Source organism: Pollachius pollachius (assembly GCF_949987615.1).
Source record: "Pollachius pollachius genome assembly, chromosome: 1".
Taxonomy (NCBI): domain Eukaryota; kingdom Metazoa; phylum Chordata; class Actinopteri; order Gadiformes; family Gadidae; genus Pollachius; species Pollachius pollachius.
In genome coordinates this window covers 9,619,034-9,633,098 of record NC_136934.1, presented here as the reverse complement: position 1 = coordinate 9,633,098, position 14,065 = coordinate 9,619,034, and the positions used below count along the sequence as shown (strand labels likewise).

The following is a 14,065-nucleotide window of genomic DNA, read 5'->3' as shown; positions in this document are numbered from 1 at the left end:
GTGGAGGGGGTATTCTCCTAAACTCTGCCTCGTAAGGGCTTGTTGTGTACGAGCCCGTTAATGGATGAGGTCGGGCTAGTGTAAGTATGTGCGCGTTTTTGTGTGTTAGTGTGTGTGTGTGGCCCTGTTAATGTGCGTGCCTGTGCTGGTGTATGCTGCTGTGTGTTTTGAACGGTTCATGTGTTTATGTGCTAGTGTATTTGGCTGTGTGTGTTTGTGTGTGTGCTTGTTAGGGTATGTGGCTATGTGTGTGTGTGTCTATGTGTGTGCGTGCATCAGTGCATGTGCGTGTGTGTGTACTGTGATTTATTTGGTTTAATTAGATCAGTGATGTAAAACAGCTCGCGGGAAAGAGAAGGTAAAGACAAGTGCCAAGGGAGGTATAAATAACACAGCCCACCCCTCCTCTCCCCTCCCTTTATCTCTCCTTCTGCCTCTCCTTCTCCTCCCTCATTCGGTCCACTCGATCCTTCCTGTTGTTTCTTCTCTATCGGGTCAGCTCCAGGTTGCCGTTCGAAACTCGACTGATTTCCCTCCCTTTTGTTGTAGTTTGTGCATCACTGTTGCCCGCCTGTTTCTATGTCTTGTACATCGCAATCTTTTATCGATAGCAATGTTTTTTTTGGTCATTGTTGATGAATTGATGTGAAAGGATCTGTTTGAAGATCCTTTGAAACTGCCAGCGTGTTTCTCATCCGAGACGTGGCAAACAAACTTTTCACTAGCCAAGGTTACTCTATATTTACGTTGTTTGTGATTTTACAGTGCTGCTGCTCTCAGGATTCCTCTCATTATGGCAGAGTATTGCCAACAAATATCCCATGATGCATTCTGATGTACAAGCCCTATACAAGTCTTTTGTGTCTACTCTATAGAATGAACTCTAGGAGACACCCCGTCTATCTCTCTCTCTCTCTCCTTCCCTCTATCTCTCTCCCTCTCTCTCCCTCTCTCCCTCCTTCCCTCTCTCTCCCTCCCTCTCTCTCTCCAACTCTCTCTCTCTCTCTCCCTCCCTCTATCTCCCTCTCGCTCCCTCTCTCTCTCCCTTCTTCCCTCTCTCCCTCCCTCTCTCTCCCTCTCTTTCTCTCTCTCTCTCTCTCACTCTCTCTCTCTCTCTCCCTCTCTCTCACTCTCCCTCCCTCCCCAACATATTTTTGTATACTTATCCAATCTCACTCTCTGCCCCTCTCCTGTATGCTACGCACACAAACACTTTCTCTTACACACTCTCACGTTCACACCAACAGCCCCACACTCCTGCTGCTGGCTGAATGCTGATAGGGGGTAAACACCTCATTAGGCTAAAAGGCCCAGAGGAGCGATCAGCCGCATGTTACCTGGTGGAAACTGTTACTCAAGAGTGGCTGGCAGACATTTTGGAGTAGGAGAAAACTAATGCAGGAAATTATTCTGCACAGGTTATGGAGGGGAGCGAGAGTGAGACAGAGAGACCGAGAGGGAGGAAGAGGGACAGATGGAGAAGTTATTCAAAGTATTCCTTCATTTGGCTCTTTCTCTAGGTGGAAAAATGCGAACACACACATACAAAAATAACCCCACTCCCTCTCTCTTCTACCTAAATACACTTGCATGTGAGCTCCATCACACATACACATACACTCATCTAACACCTATACACATGCATGTGTGCTCCTAAAAAGCCTGTCACCCGACGGGACCAAAGTCTCTCCAAACTCTTTTACCCAACTGCTGCACAGAGGTGTACTCATTATGAGTGCACCTGTAATGCCAGGTAGTTGTGATTAAAACCACCAGCACTTAGCAAGGCTTATTTTCCTGCTCTGCATATTCACTCACCCACACACATACACACACACAGTACTCTCTCTCTGTAACAGGGGCATCTGAGTAGTGTAATAATATTTCCCAGGGCCGTGAGTGAGGCTCCAGGTCTGTGAATGTCGAGAAGAACATATGAACTTATCTCTGTGCTTTAGAACAACGCCCAGAGACTAAATCAGCCGCCTGCAAATTAGCCCTATCCCACTTGGCATTAAATAAGTTTTACTACTTAGAGTGTTCAACTGTGGGAATGGTTGTAGACACAGATATACATATACATTGATGTAACCACATGCACACTTACACGTGTGTGTCTGTGTGTGTGAAGCAAACAAAGTTTGGCGCTTTTTTCTGATTCACGAGCGAAGCGTTTAGTGCGCAACAAAATAGGAACATGAATTATGAGTTGTGCGTGTGTATCGCTTTCTAAAGCCTTCCCGGGTGCTCAGCACAAGTATTCCAGCTAACATGATTTAAGAATGCTCATAAAACATTGTCAGTGAATCATTAAGAATCTTATATCATGTCCAAAGCTTCATTCTTATTAAACAAAATATGATTTTTTTTTAAGCATTTGTGAACTTTTTTTTGATATGAGTATGAAACACAAATGCTCCCTCCCTGGTCTTTACCTTTTTGGCATTTAGCGTGTTTGACATAATTAAATGTTATGCATACATTTTAATGTGTTGACTGCACAGTTATAGGGCATCGTATTTCAGCTTTCTGTTGTCATGACAAACATGAGCAATATGCATTAGCATTGCGTTAATATTTCATTATTTATACATTTATTTTACCACTCAGATCCACTTTTAATGATGGCATTGAAAATCGAGTGTCAAATTTTATGTTACTAAGAGAATGTTTCTAGAGAACACAATTACCAAGTATGGGTTAATGGGAAGCACCAGATAATACTATATCTCTTCAAACCTGTACACAATATGCTGTCATTTGTTTACTGTACACATCCACAGACATTTAAACATTATGGAAATCCTTGTTGGTTAATCTGATAGACACATTGTCATAATGTGAACATTTCCCATTCCAACCGCCACCGGAATGTTCTGTCAAATGAGGCGTTCACCTTAGGGATGCATTAGGAATATGAATCGCATGCACCATCCGAAGCGTTATTACTATGATGGCAGGCTTCCTCGTCCAGATAAGTGCATAATCCAAACACAAAATCCAAACGATCGTTTGAGAGAATGATGCTCAAAAGAAACATTTGTCAGGTCCAAATGAAAACATAATGGGTTCATTAACGCCAAGAAATAAAAGCCCATGTGGGGATGTGCTGAAACAACAACTTTAGTGCAGCAGAATTCATTCTGTTCCCCGTATTTCATCTCTGACATTCACAGAGCTGTGGCTGGGGAATTCCTCCCGATTGTAATCTCTGATGAAAGACAAAATAAAGCAAAGAAAGCGCTCATGTTGTAGTACTTTACTGATTATTTTCTAACATTGCCAATAAAAAATAACTAATAACCAAGCCTCAGTAAAAAAGCAATTTACAAGAGATTGCCTTTCACCTTGAATCAAGGGGATTCATTCCTAGTTTGAATCAACACACAAGATACAGTGTACTTTTTTAATGCTGTCATGAACATAATCAGGTGTTTAATACATGTTTAATTTTTTCTCTTCGCTTAAAACTGGGATCAGCCAGATCCAATTAATCCAATCAATTAACAACACATTCACCTCATCTCAATAATTGACTGTGCTCATTATAAACTAAACATGTATCGAAAGACAGAAATGTCTATATAAATAATGAATACTTTCCCCTTGGACTCAGACGGTCCATTTGGTAAACGTCTGAACTTCTTTTGAAGCTTTGAACTTTGACATCGCTGCTTATAAAAGTAAGTAAGTGTGTGTTTGGCTCTAGATGGAGACGTCAGCGTGTGGTCGCAGGTCACGCAGGTCGGTCCTGGGGCCCGGCACGGGGCCAGCAGAGTCAGCGGTGAGCCAGCGGGGGCCCAGAGGGTTGTGGAGCGTGACATTGAAGGTGCCCTTCAGGACCGTATCCATGACGGCCGGACTCAGCTGGAGGAAGACGAGGAGGAGGAGGAGGAAGAGGAGGAGGAGGGCGAGGAGAGCCAGACGACAGCAGAGGACTTTCAGTTCCACGTGTTTTATACCGAGTAACTTATGCAAAATAAATATAATGTATTGACACAGCATTTGGTGTTTACTGGTTACATTTGTTTATACAAATCATTTTGTGTATTATTTAAATTCTTTATTGTAATTATTTTTGGGGGATATTACGTTTTCTGCATATCAGAATGGATCACGGGAGTTTTTGTTTGCCATACTCTGGACTCTGGCAGAGTTACTAATGTAAAATCCTAAGTAAATTTAAATATCCGTAAGCCAAATCCTAAATAAACATAAATATACTGCAACGTAGGCTGATCAAAACATTGCTTTGCAATGTCTCTGTTTTGATACAGAAACGCTCTGGCAATTTAAAATACAAATTCTCTCCATAATGACAATTCAATTAAAAATGAATTGCTAAACAATGCTCCTATCCAAAACGGAGGTGGCCATTGAGATGTAACGTCACGATGAACAAGCCCTAAACAGAACTGACAGTATTTTGCTTGCATACTGTCAGTTCAAGAAGGACTTGTGAGCAAAACTTTTTTTTTTTTTTCAAAATGTTTTTGTTTTCCTTTGACGTCTTCTATTCTACAAGGGTACAATTATATGTCATTGTTGTTTGTGGAGTGTTTATTTTTGTGTTATGTTGAGTTAAGGATGCTCTTCAGATCAGTCCGATTTTTCGAGAGCAGGCGAGTGTGGCAGGTAGGCTAGCTAGGTATATACAGCTACACACCACACCTTCCTTTTGTAAAACAAACAAACAGTCTTTTGAACGAATAGGAATGAATACATACAATGTTAGATGTTCGCACATGGATCTGTAAATGCCTGATGGCTGCTGTTCCCCAAACTTTTTGTGTATTTCCTCCTTTTCCTCCTCACATCTGAAGGCAATCCCTCATAATTGGGGACAGCTCATTGGCTAAGCCCTCTAGAAGGGGTCTTTCTCTATAGTGGCTGATAGCGACTTCAAAGCAAAAAAAAGAAATGCAGGTAAACAGAAAGTCAAGAGGTCAACTCAAGTTCATCTTCACATCTGCACCACAGCTTCAGTACTAAAAGGCTTCGCAGGTTAACAGTCAAATCCTCAGCCTTGAAACAGAGAGAGGAAAAACTCACAGAAGTCCCGTGGGAAAGAAACAGAGAAAATTCTAAGCCACCAGGCTAAGCCACCCCCCCCCCCCCCCACACACACACACACACACACACACACACACACAGACACACACGCACAAACACACACACACATACACACATACACACACACATACACACACGCAAAATGTGTGTCATCACATTCAGCCTTTAAAATTGTAATAGAAACCTATCACCTTGCACCACACAGCAGCACTGGTGTGATGAAGGACATGACATCATATCATCTGTTACGGCAGGGGCATGTATTTTGTTGTGCATTAATATTGGTGGCGGGCACCGTGAAGATAGAGGTGACGGCTTGATCAAATTTGTCATTTGTCTTTCACAGATAGTGCTGGCGCAGGGATGGGAGTGTGTACAGACCGAATAGAGAGAAGAGTGAACGCTAGGGAGATAGGAGAGGGAAGAAGGCGGAGGGAAAGAGAGGGATATAGAGACAGAACAAAAAGGGAGGGAGAGAGGAAAGAGAGAGAACAGAGAGAGAACACAGAGAGAGAGCACAGAGAGGAAAGAGAGAGAACACACACAGAGAGAGAGAGAGAGAGAGAGAGAGAGAGAGAGAGACAAGAGAGAGAGACAGAGACACAGAGAGACAAGAGAGAGACCGAGACAGAGACAGAGAGACAGAGAGAGAAGGGAAGAAGAGAGAGGGAAGACAGAGAGAGCGGGAGATTGCTAGAACAGAGAGAGGGAGGGAAAGAGAAAGAGAGAAAGGAACAGAGAGGGAAGGGAGAGGGAAGAGAGGGAAAGAGGGAGAGGATAGAGAGTGACGAGAGAGAGAGCAGAGAGATGTGGGCAGGTAGCATATCCTATAAGAACAACAAAAACAAAGCCAGGGAAGATATGGGAGCGAGGGAAGAATAGTGATTTATAGAAAAACAATAACGGCACAGACACACACTCACAGAAAAATGCGGTACCCTGATAATCTGTCAAACGCAGGCATACACAGAGAACACACACACACATTGTTAGTGCATTTTCCTGTGTATGTTGGGGTGTGAGAACAAGGCAGAGTGTAGTGAGAGAGATCAGGGCGATCCTCAGGAGAGAGAGAGATCAGGGCGTGTCTCAGGAGAGAGACAGAGAGATCAGGGCGAATCTCAGGAGCAAACGAGAGAGAGAGAGAGAGAGAGAGAGAGAGAGAGAGAGATAAGTCTCTCTCAGATAAGTGTCTCTGTGTGTCACCTTCTCTCTTCACACCTGCTCCACAACAGCCAGGGAATACTCAGCTCTCACAAGTTATCAAAGAACCTTACTCACACACACACACACACACACACACACACACACGCACACACACACACACACACACACACACACACACACAGATACTTACACTCACTCCCTCTTACAAAGATAATAGATACAATAGAATACATGTGCACTCCAATGCACGGATGCACCATCGAGACACCACCTCTGTGAGAGTATGCGTGCGTGCATGCGTGCGTGTGCCCACAGTGAGAGTATGCGTGCATGTGTGTATGTGTCCCTTTGCGTGTGTGTGTGTCCCCGTGTGCCTCTGTCAACACGCACACGCCCGTGCGCTCACGTGCGTGCACCTCTCTGCATCCCTCCGTCCATCAGTATGCGGGCGACGCGGCGCAAGGATTTAGCTACACGGCCTCCGCCCTCCACGTCTCCGCATCGATCGGGACGGGAAGAGAGGGCCCGGGGTTCACCGGCAGGGCACCCTGGGGTGGCCCCGGAGGTTGGGGTAGAGGGGGGGTTGGTAGTAGGGGTTAGGGTGGGGTGAGGGTAGGGGCCTCTTGGATCTGATGGCCCCGCCAGCATGGCAATGAAGGGAGGAGATTATGGGATGTTTCGCCAGCCGCGGAGGTGCTGATGGTGTTGATGGGAGCCTTGCGGAACACGTGTGCAAAGTAGAAGGTCGGTGTGCTTGCACACACATACACAGACAGGCGCATGCACGTACACATGCGCACACAGACACTGCATGGAGGAACGGAGACTGGAGGCGAGCTGCTGTAGGACAGGCGGAGGTGGGGAGGATTGGACGCGATCAGTGCGCGCTGCGTGGCCTCGGGAGGTGGATGAGCGCGGCTCATCACAGCTCGTCACAGGTGAGCTATGGAAGCACCTTCCTCAGTTTGCATACGTTACAGTGCAATGGTTTCTCATGATTAGCAATAGGCCTCTGTCTCCCATCGCCAGCATTCTCCCTCTCAGGCAAGCCCCCTCTCTCTCTCTCTGCCTTCTTCTCTGATATATGACCTCATCATGACTCTCTCTCTCTCTCTCTCTCTCTCTCTCTCTCTCTCTCTCTCTCTCTCTCTCTCTCTCTCTCTCTCTCTCTCTCTCTCTCTCTCTCTCTCTCTCTCTCTCTCTCTCTCTCCTGTGGTTCATTATTTGAATGACTGTCTCTATTGAACAATGCGTCATCCCACCCCACATAGACGTGTACCTCTGTCCCCGTTTACTCAATCCAACTATCTGCTCCTCCTCCCTCTTACCTCCCCATCCTCTCTCCCCCTGTTCTCCCTCTCTCCTGTTATCCACCTCTGTCTCTCTCTACCTCCATCTATCGCTCCCTGTTTTCTCTTCATATATCTCTGCTCTCTCTCTCTCTCTCTACCTCTCTCTCTCTCTACCTCTCTCTCTACCTCTCTCTCTACCTCTCTCTCTCTCTCTCTACCTCTCTCTACCTCTACCTCTCTCTACCTCTACCTCTCTCTACCTCTACCTCTCTCTACCTCTCTCTACCTCTCTCTCTCTCTCTACCTCTCTCTCTCTACCTCTACCTCTCTCTACCTCTACCTCTCTCTACCTCTCTCTCTACCTCTCTCTCTCTCTACCTCTCTCTCTCTCTACCTCTCTCTCTCTCTCTCTCTCTACCTCTCTCTCTCTCTCCCTAATAATCGTACTTAGGCTCTCAAACTAAATGAGGGCCAACCAGTGAAGACGGTGGAGTGTGCGAGAGAGGGGTAATGGAGCCTGGTTTTCCGGCTCTGTCTGCTGGCGGATGCGTATCATGGCCAATCTCAATGAGCCCTCGCTGTGGACTTATGTTTCTCAAGTGGATAGCTTTATGTTCAGATACAATGGGCACACACACAAGGGGACACACACACACACACACACACACACAGTGCCCACATGGGCGTTCACACAGGCTAATGCTTAAAGAGCTGTGATTATGGGTGGCTGGTGCCTATTTGCAGCCTTTCAACATCGCCTGATTCATTCCAACCCCACTTCCTTACCTCCTCTTCCTTTATTTTAACCTTGGTCCATTCGTTCAGCCATAATCTCTCACAGGAGGGGAAAATTGTGCAGAAGCAGGACGAAAAGAGGGATGAAGATGAAGAAGTGACGAGAGGAGAGAAGAGTAATAAAGTAACAGAAGGAGGGAGAGGAGACCGCAGAGGGAAGGGGACAGGAACATTAACGTTTGTGAAAGTAACCAAAGGAGATACTCAACAGCGTGTCTCATCTTTGCAAATACATTGGCAGATGAGGTACGAAAGAAAGAATGACAGAAGGAAAAAAAAACGAAAGAAGAGATCAACAGACAGGATGGGAAAGAGATGTATAAGAAATAACCTGGGATTTACTTCTTGGTTCAGTCTGTGTGTGCCAGACAGACGTCTGGCACACACAGACTGAAAAACACACACACACACACACACACACACACACCTTGTGTCATCTTAGATTCTATCAGCGCCACCATTTCCTCAACCACCGACAACAAAAGCACGTCGTCAGAAGAAGGGATTTATAAAAGAGACAAGAGGGGAATAAAAAGAAACTACAAAAGTGCCAAATAAACACAGACATAAAAGGAGGGAGGAGTGAGAGGGTGTGGATAGAGCCGCATGACATATAGGAAAGGGAGAGACAGAGAGAGCAATTGCTGAGTGAGATAAATAAATAGGGAGGGACTAACGGATAAAGCAAATAAGAGGGCAGAGGAGAGGGAGGACAGGAAGGCGTGGGAGAGGAAGGGAGAGGGAGGGAGGGGGGAGTAAGGCAAGAAAGAGTCAAGGCGAGGAGGGAGAGGAAAGGAAATGAGACGTGAGGGATAGGAGAGAGAAAGAAGAGGAAAGGAGAAGGGAGGTGAGGGATAGGAGAGAGGAAGGAGAGGGAAGAGGGGAAAGGAGACAAGAGGTGAGGGATAGGAGAGGAGGGGAGAGAAAAAAAAAGGAGAAGAGGATGGAGGGAGGAAAAGATGAGCAGAGAAGAGGAGAGGCAGCAGGCAAGAAAACAGGAGAGAGGCCGGGTAGAGGAGAGACGAAAGCAGAGGAACTCGCTGGCTCCGGTGATAAAATTACCCCCCTGATGAACGCGTGGAACCAGGAAGTGTGTTCCAGGCTCGTAAATCACGGGCTGTGATTTGCCTTCAGTGTTTAGCGGGCGTACTCAGCGGGGTCCGCGCACCGCAGCGGATCTCGCCCATCCATCACAGGCGTTTACAGGCAGCCCTAACTGTCTCCGGCTATATGTCCTATGAAAAACAGATTGAAATTGTCACAACGCGCACTTGGAAGAGGCACGCAGTGACACGCGCAGACACACGTCTGCTCGTGTCACACGCGCACGGGCAGGAGAGTCGAGGTCAGAGCGCGAAAGAGCTAACCGACAGTTCAGCTAGTGATTTAGCCATGTTACGTTGTGAAAAGAACAAAAGACATCCCAGGTATGAAGTATGAATATATATGCTTACGCATGTACGCCGTTGGTGTGGCTTTGCGCACCTGAACTTTACACATTAACAGGAAATCATATGCTATATTCTCTGAATTGGCGCCGTGCTGTGCCTACTTTTCTTTTGAACAATTCTGTGATGCCTACCCTGTGGAACTTTTTTATTCAACCTCATCCGCAACATTTTCCAAAGCATTGTAAACTCTTACAACCCGGTTTCTACATCAATAACCATTCCAACCCTGGATGGGGCAATCATATTTAATTCCTCTTTAATGCTATAAATTGAATACCAATTTCACAATCACAAAAATCCTCCAAATCCTAGGTTTCAGGAAAACATGTTTATTGACAAATGTTAAATATAAACCCAATCAGGGTAACTGGACATGATGCTTATACGCATTTGGAGTATCCTAGTTCTGTCGTCTTCTTCCCCACGTGTTTTGAGTTCCGCCATGTTTTTCTCTGTAGCTCGTCCTCAGGCTATTTGATTTAGTGATGAGCTGGGCCATTAAGGGCGCCAGACTTCCTTCTGCCTGCTCAGCAAGCCGGCCTGCGTCTTGGTTCAGGCTGTTTGTGACCGCGAGCAGAGTTGCCGTGCTCCTTCCCTGCTCTACTACTATATCCTCCTCTGATGCATATCTTCGTCGTTCCCGTACCGGCTTTCTCATCCAGTCCTCTTCTGAGTGCGGCTGGTAGCTCGACCCAGCTGACGTGGCAGATGCCAGCATCTCCTCGGCCAAAGGAACCGCGAGGACCCGCCCCCAGACTGTGAAATCGTCCCATTTGAGGCGCTGAGCGTTGGCTGTTACCTCCTACATGTTACAGATCTGCCCTCCCTATTGATCGAGAAGCCCCGCTCAGCAGCCGCTTGCCCGTGGGACAGGGGAAGAAGGACTGCAGAGAGCCTGGGCTGAGAAGGACAAGCTATAGCCAGAGGTTCAGGAGTGGACTGTGTGTTGTGTGGAGAGTATTGTGTGAGAATGACAGAGGGTGTGTGTGTTTGTGTGTGTGAAGAGTAGTGTGTGAGAATGACAGAGGGTCGGTGTGGGTGTGTGAAGAGTATTGTGTGAGAATGACAGAGGATGTGTGAGTGAGTGAGTGAGTGAGTGAGTGCGTGCGTGAGTGAGTGAGTGAGTGAGTGAGTGAGTGAGTGAGTGAGTGAGTGTGTGTGTGAGTGAGTGAGTGAGTGAGTGAGTGAGTGAGTGAGTGAGTGAGTGAGTGAGTGCGTGCGTGAGTGAGTGTGTGAGTGAGTGAGTGACTCTGTGTGCGTGCGTGCGTGCGTGAAGTGTGTGCGCATGTGAAGTGTGGGTGCGTGCGCATGTGTGTAGTGCGTGTGTGCGTGTGTGTGTGTGACGTACAGAACCGCCGAGTGCTCTATTCCCGCCTACCAGCAGAAACACCTCCTCAAATGCTGATCGTGCAGACACCTCTGCAACCAGACTAGACTTCCTCCCCTGGCACCAGTCTCTGTGTGTGTACATGGTCTTGGGTTCCAAACGGGCAACCCGTCTCTCTGTGGCGTACCTCAGAGGTGATTGCTCCTGTACTTTCTGTATGATCTTCGACAGCCCTGTTTTGCCCTCTTTCCTAAACTCAAGGACTGAGAGCCTCCCATCTTTCTACTTCTGCTGGAGTCCATGACAGAGTGATAATGGGAAAAGTAGTGAATGACCTATCACACCATGTGCCGCCTCCATCCGGCGAATAAGAAAATGATATAGTACCTTGATTCTGCATTCAGGGCTATTTTCATCTCCTTTGGGTCGACCTAATTCTTCTCGTCGGTCTCACCAGCTGCAGCTGTGTGAGGCTGTGGAACACATCCCTCTTGACAAAAAAAATTCAGCATCCTCAAAGCAGATGTCAAATATGAACAATATTAAAATATAAAATATTATCCCGGTCACATACATATTGGACCCAATTTTACAAACACTGCTATATATTTCTTCACTTAGATACTCAGATCTAAATTGGAATCAAGGATGCCAAGAGCAGAAACTAAATTGTCTATAAAATGTTAAAATACTATCACAAGGCTATCATTACCTTCATCAACTCTGCCAAATCTGAGGCGAGGAATAGGATCACTGGCTCCTCTGTTTGGTGTCTGGTTCAGTAAGGCCTGACGCTCCCGGTGAAGACCATGTAGAATTGGAGTCTAACCATAATGAGGAGGTCATGCAGAGCTGCGTTGCGGATGTCGAAGGATGCTGTTCTTGTGCCAGTAGCTTCTCGTGCGGACTGCCATCAAAGATGGCCACACCTCCAAGCAGCCCCCTCAGCAACAGCCACAGAAGGGAAGGGGAATGGTGGACTTTCTCCCGCAGTGGAATCCTCCCTCCTGACTGGCGTATCGTGAAGGACAATGTGCAAGACTCTGAGCACCTTCTCCAGCTGCCAGATAGCAACGCCAACTTTACCAGCATTGTGCAGTGTGCTGGCCACAGCTTCCCACTATGATCAACACCCCCTCTTCCGCTCAATTTGAATTTCCCTTCAGTACTAGGTCTGGGTCTGCGGTATGTTAGTGGGTTTTCTCCGTCCAAATTTTCTGCGCCAAATCATCAAACAGAGGGAGTGGCTGTGATCAATGACGCTAAAGTCAGCTCTCATTGACGGACATCTTCACGCACAGTGTTTGGTTTGTTTACAGCCTGCACGCAACTTGATTCCCGGCAAAACGTTAGCGATTGGTTATGGCAGATCCAGAGTGGCACTGGGCAGATCCAATACTTTTAAACTTCAATAGACACCCGCCTTCAAGTTAGTTGTCGTTTGTCAATTGAGTAGTTCCAGACTCTCTGCACAAATGAAATGAAGTACGAGAGTCTGGTAGGACCAGGCTAACATTGGCCAGGATCTGTCTCATTTCCAGCCGCTTCGCACATTCCTGAAGATGAAATGAGAATAATGTATGAAGCATCACAACTCAAAGAAGCAATGTGTATCATTACAACCATTGCTTTACATAGCTTCGACATATCTGTAGTCAATGCTGATCGATAGTGATTTCAATAATGTTAAAGGAAATCACATCCTATAACAGGTATATTCTACAAATGTTAAATGCCAGCCAACCCATTACTCGCTCTTTATTTACAAGAATCTTCAAGGAGACTCTCAGAACCCCTCCCACCCACTCGACCCAGCCAGCCGAGTTGAAGTAGTCCATTAATGAGGGTTTTTTTGTTCTGAAAGTCTCCCGACTTCTAATTGGGAGGGGCTCAATCTAAAACATATTGCAACTTTAACAATAATGATCAACAAGAAAATGTTAATAATATAACTGTCTTTTCACAATATAGACTATATAATATAGTTTTCTCTCTAAGTTAGATAATTTACTTTTATTTAACATACTACTTACATTGAAGTTGCAGTTCCGTGGCCCATTGACTTGAAGCCCAGTTACCTTGAGAGAACTTGACTATCGGACCGGTATCAAATGTGCAGGTCCAGCTGTTAACGGGCCAACCCAGTCAAAAGTTACTGGGTTTGATCCCCCGTGTCAGCAGCCTACCTTTAGGTCTGCTTGAGGATTCTTAGCCCTTTAATTGCCTTTATTTCAATTGACTGTAAGTCGCTTCGGATAAAAGAAAGCATCTCCCCTACTCCATTCATTGGTGGTGTATGACTGTGATCGTTGTGAGCACCTCTGCTAGCAACGTCGCTGTTGATCCTAACGTAGCCCGGAGATCTGAAGTTTCAGCTGATGCTGATGCTGTTGCCGGTGTTGTTGGTGGTTGAGGTGGTGGCGGGAGCCCGTACAGAAATGTGCTACGATTTTGCAGGCAGATATTTTTGGCAATTGAGACATGTTTTGCGGACTGCGTGTGTCATTCGACAGCCTTGACCCCCAGCGTTCCAGGCATGAAATTTTTCTTTCACAGCTTGCAGCGCGCCTTCCATCAAACGACCTTGATGAGCCAGCACAAAAACATTGGGTCGTCTACCCACCGCTCGGTGAGTTTACACTTCACCATGATCGGACGATTTAATTGATAACCAACTTGATTAATTAATAGCTTGAATTTAATTATAACTAACTTTGTTATACTGGAGTATATTTGCACGGCTGGTTTCCACGAGTATCCGACCTCTTTGTAATAACAGTTCCCCTCAAACAAATATGGACCTCTTCATTCTGACAATTCTAGTCTTTGTAAAGCTGCATCATTTCCTGTCTATGGAATGTTTAAGCACAATAAAAGATACTTTGAAATGTTCCGAAAATTTCAGCACTTGATGTTGATTATTAAATTTAATACTTTTTAAGGATCCGTGGACACCTTGT

At 46.0% G+C, this 14,065-nt stretch overlaps 1 protein-coding gene across 1 annotated transcript in view; it reads right to left on the bottom strand.

Annotated features, from left to right (window-relative positions):
* Positions 1 to 3,705: 3,705 nt before the first annotated feature.
* Positions 3,706 to 14,065, bottom strand: part of stpg2 (sperm-tail PG-rich repeat containing 2) — a gene marked incomplete at both ends in the record, with an annotated part of 49,682 nt that continues 39,322 nt past the window's right edge. Inside the window, one exon of the mRNA XM_079736370.1 lies at positions 3,706 to 3,867. Coding sequence (XP_079592496.1) covers positions 3,706 to 3,867 — 162 coding nt within the window. The remainder of the gene's footprint in view (positions 3,868 to 14,065) is intronic.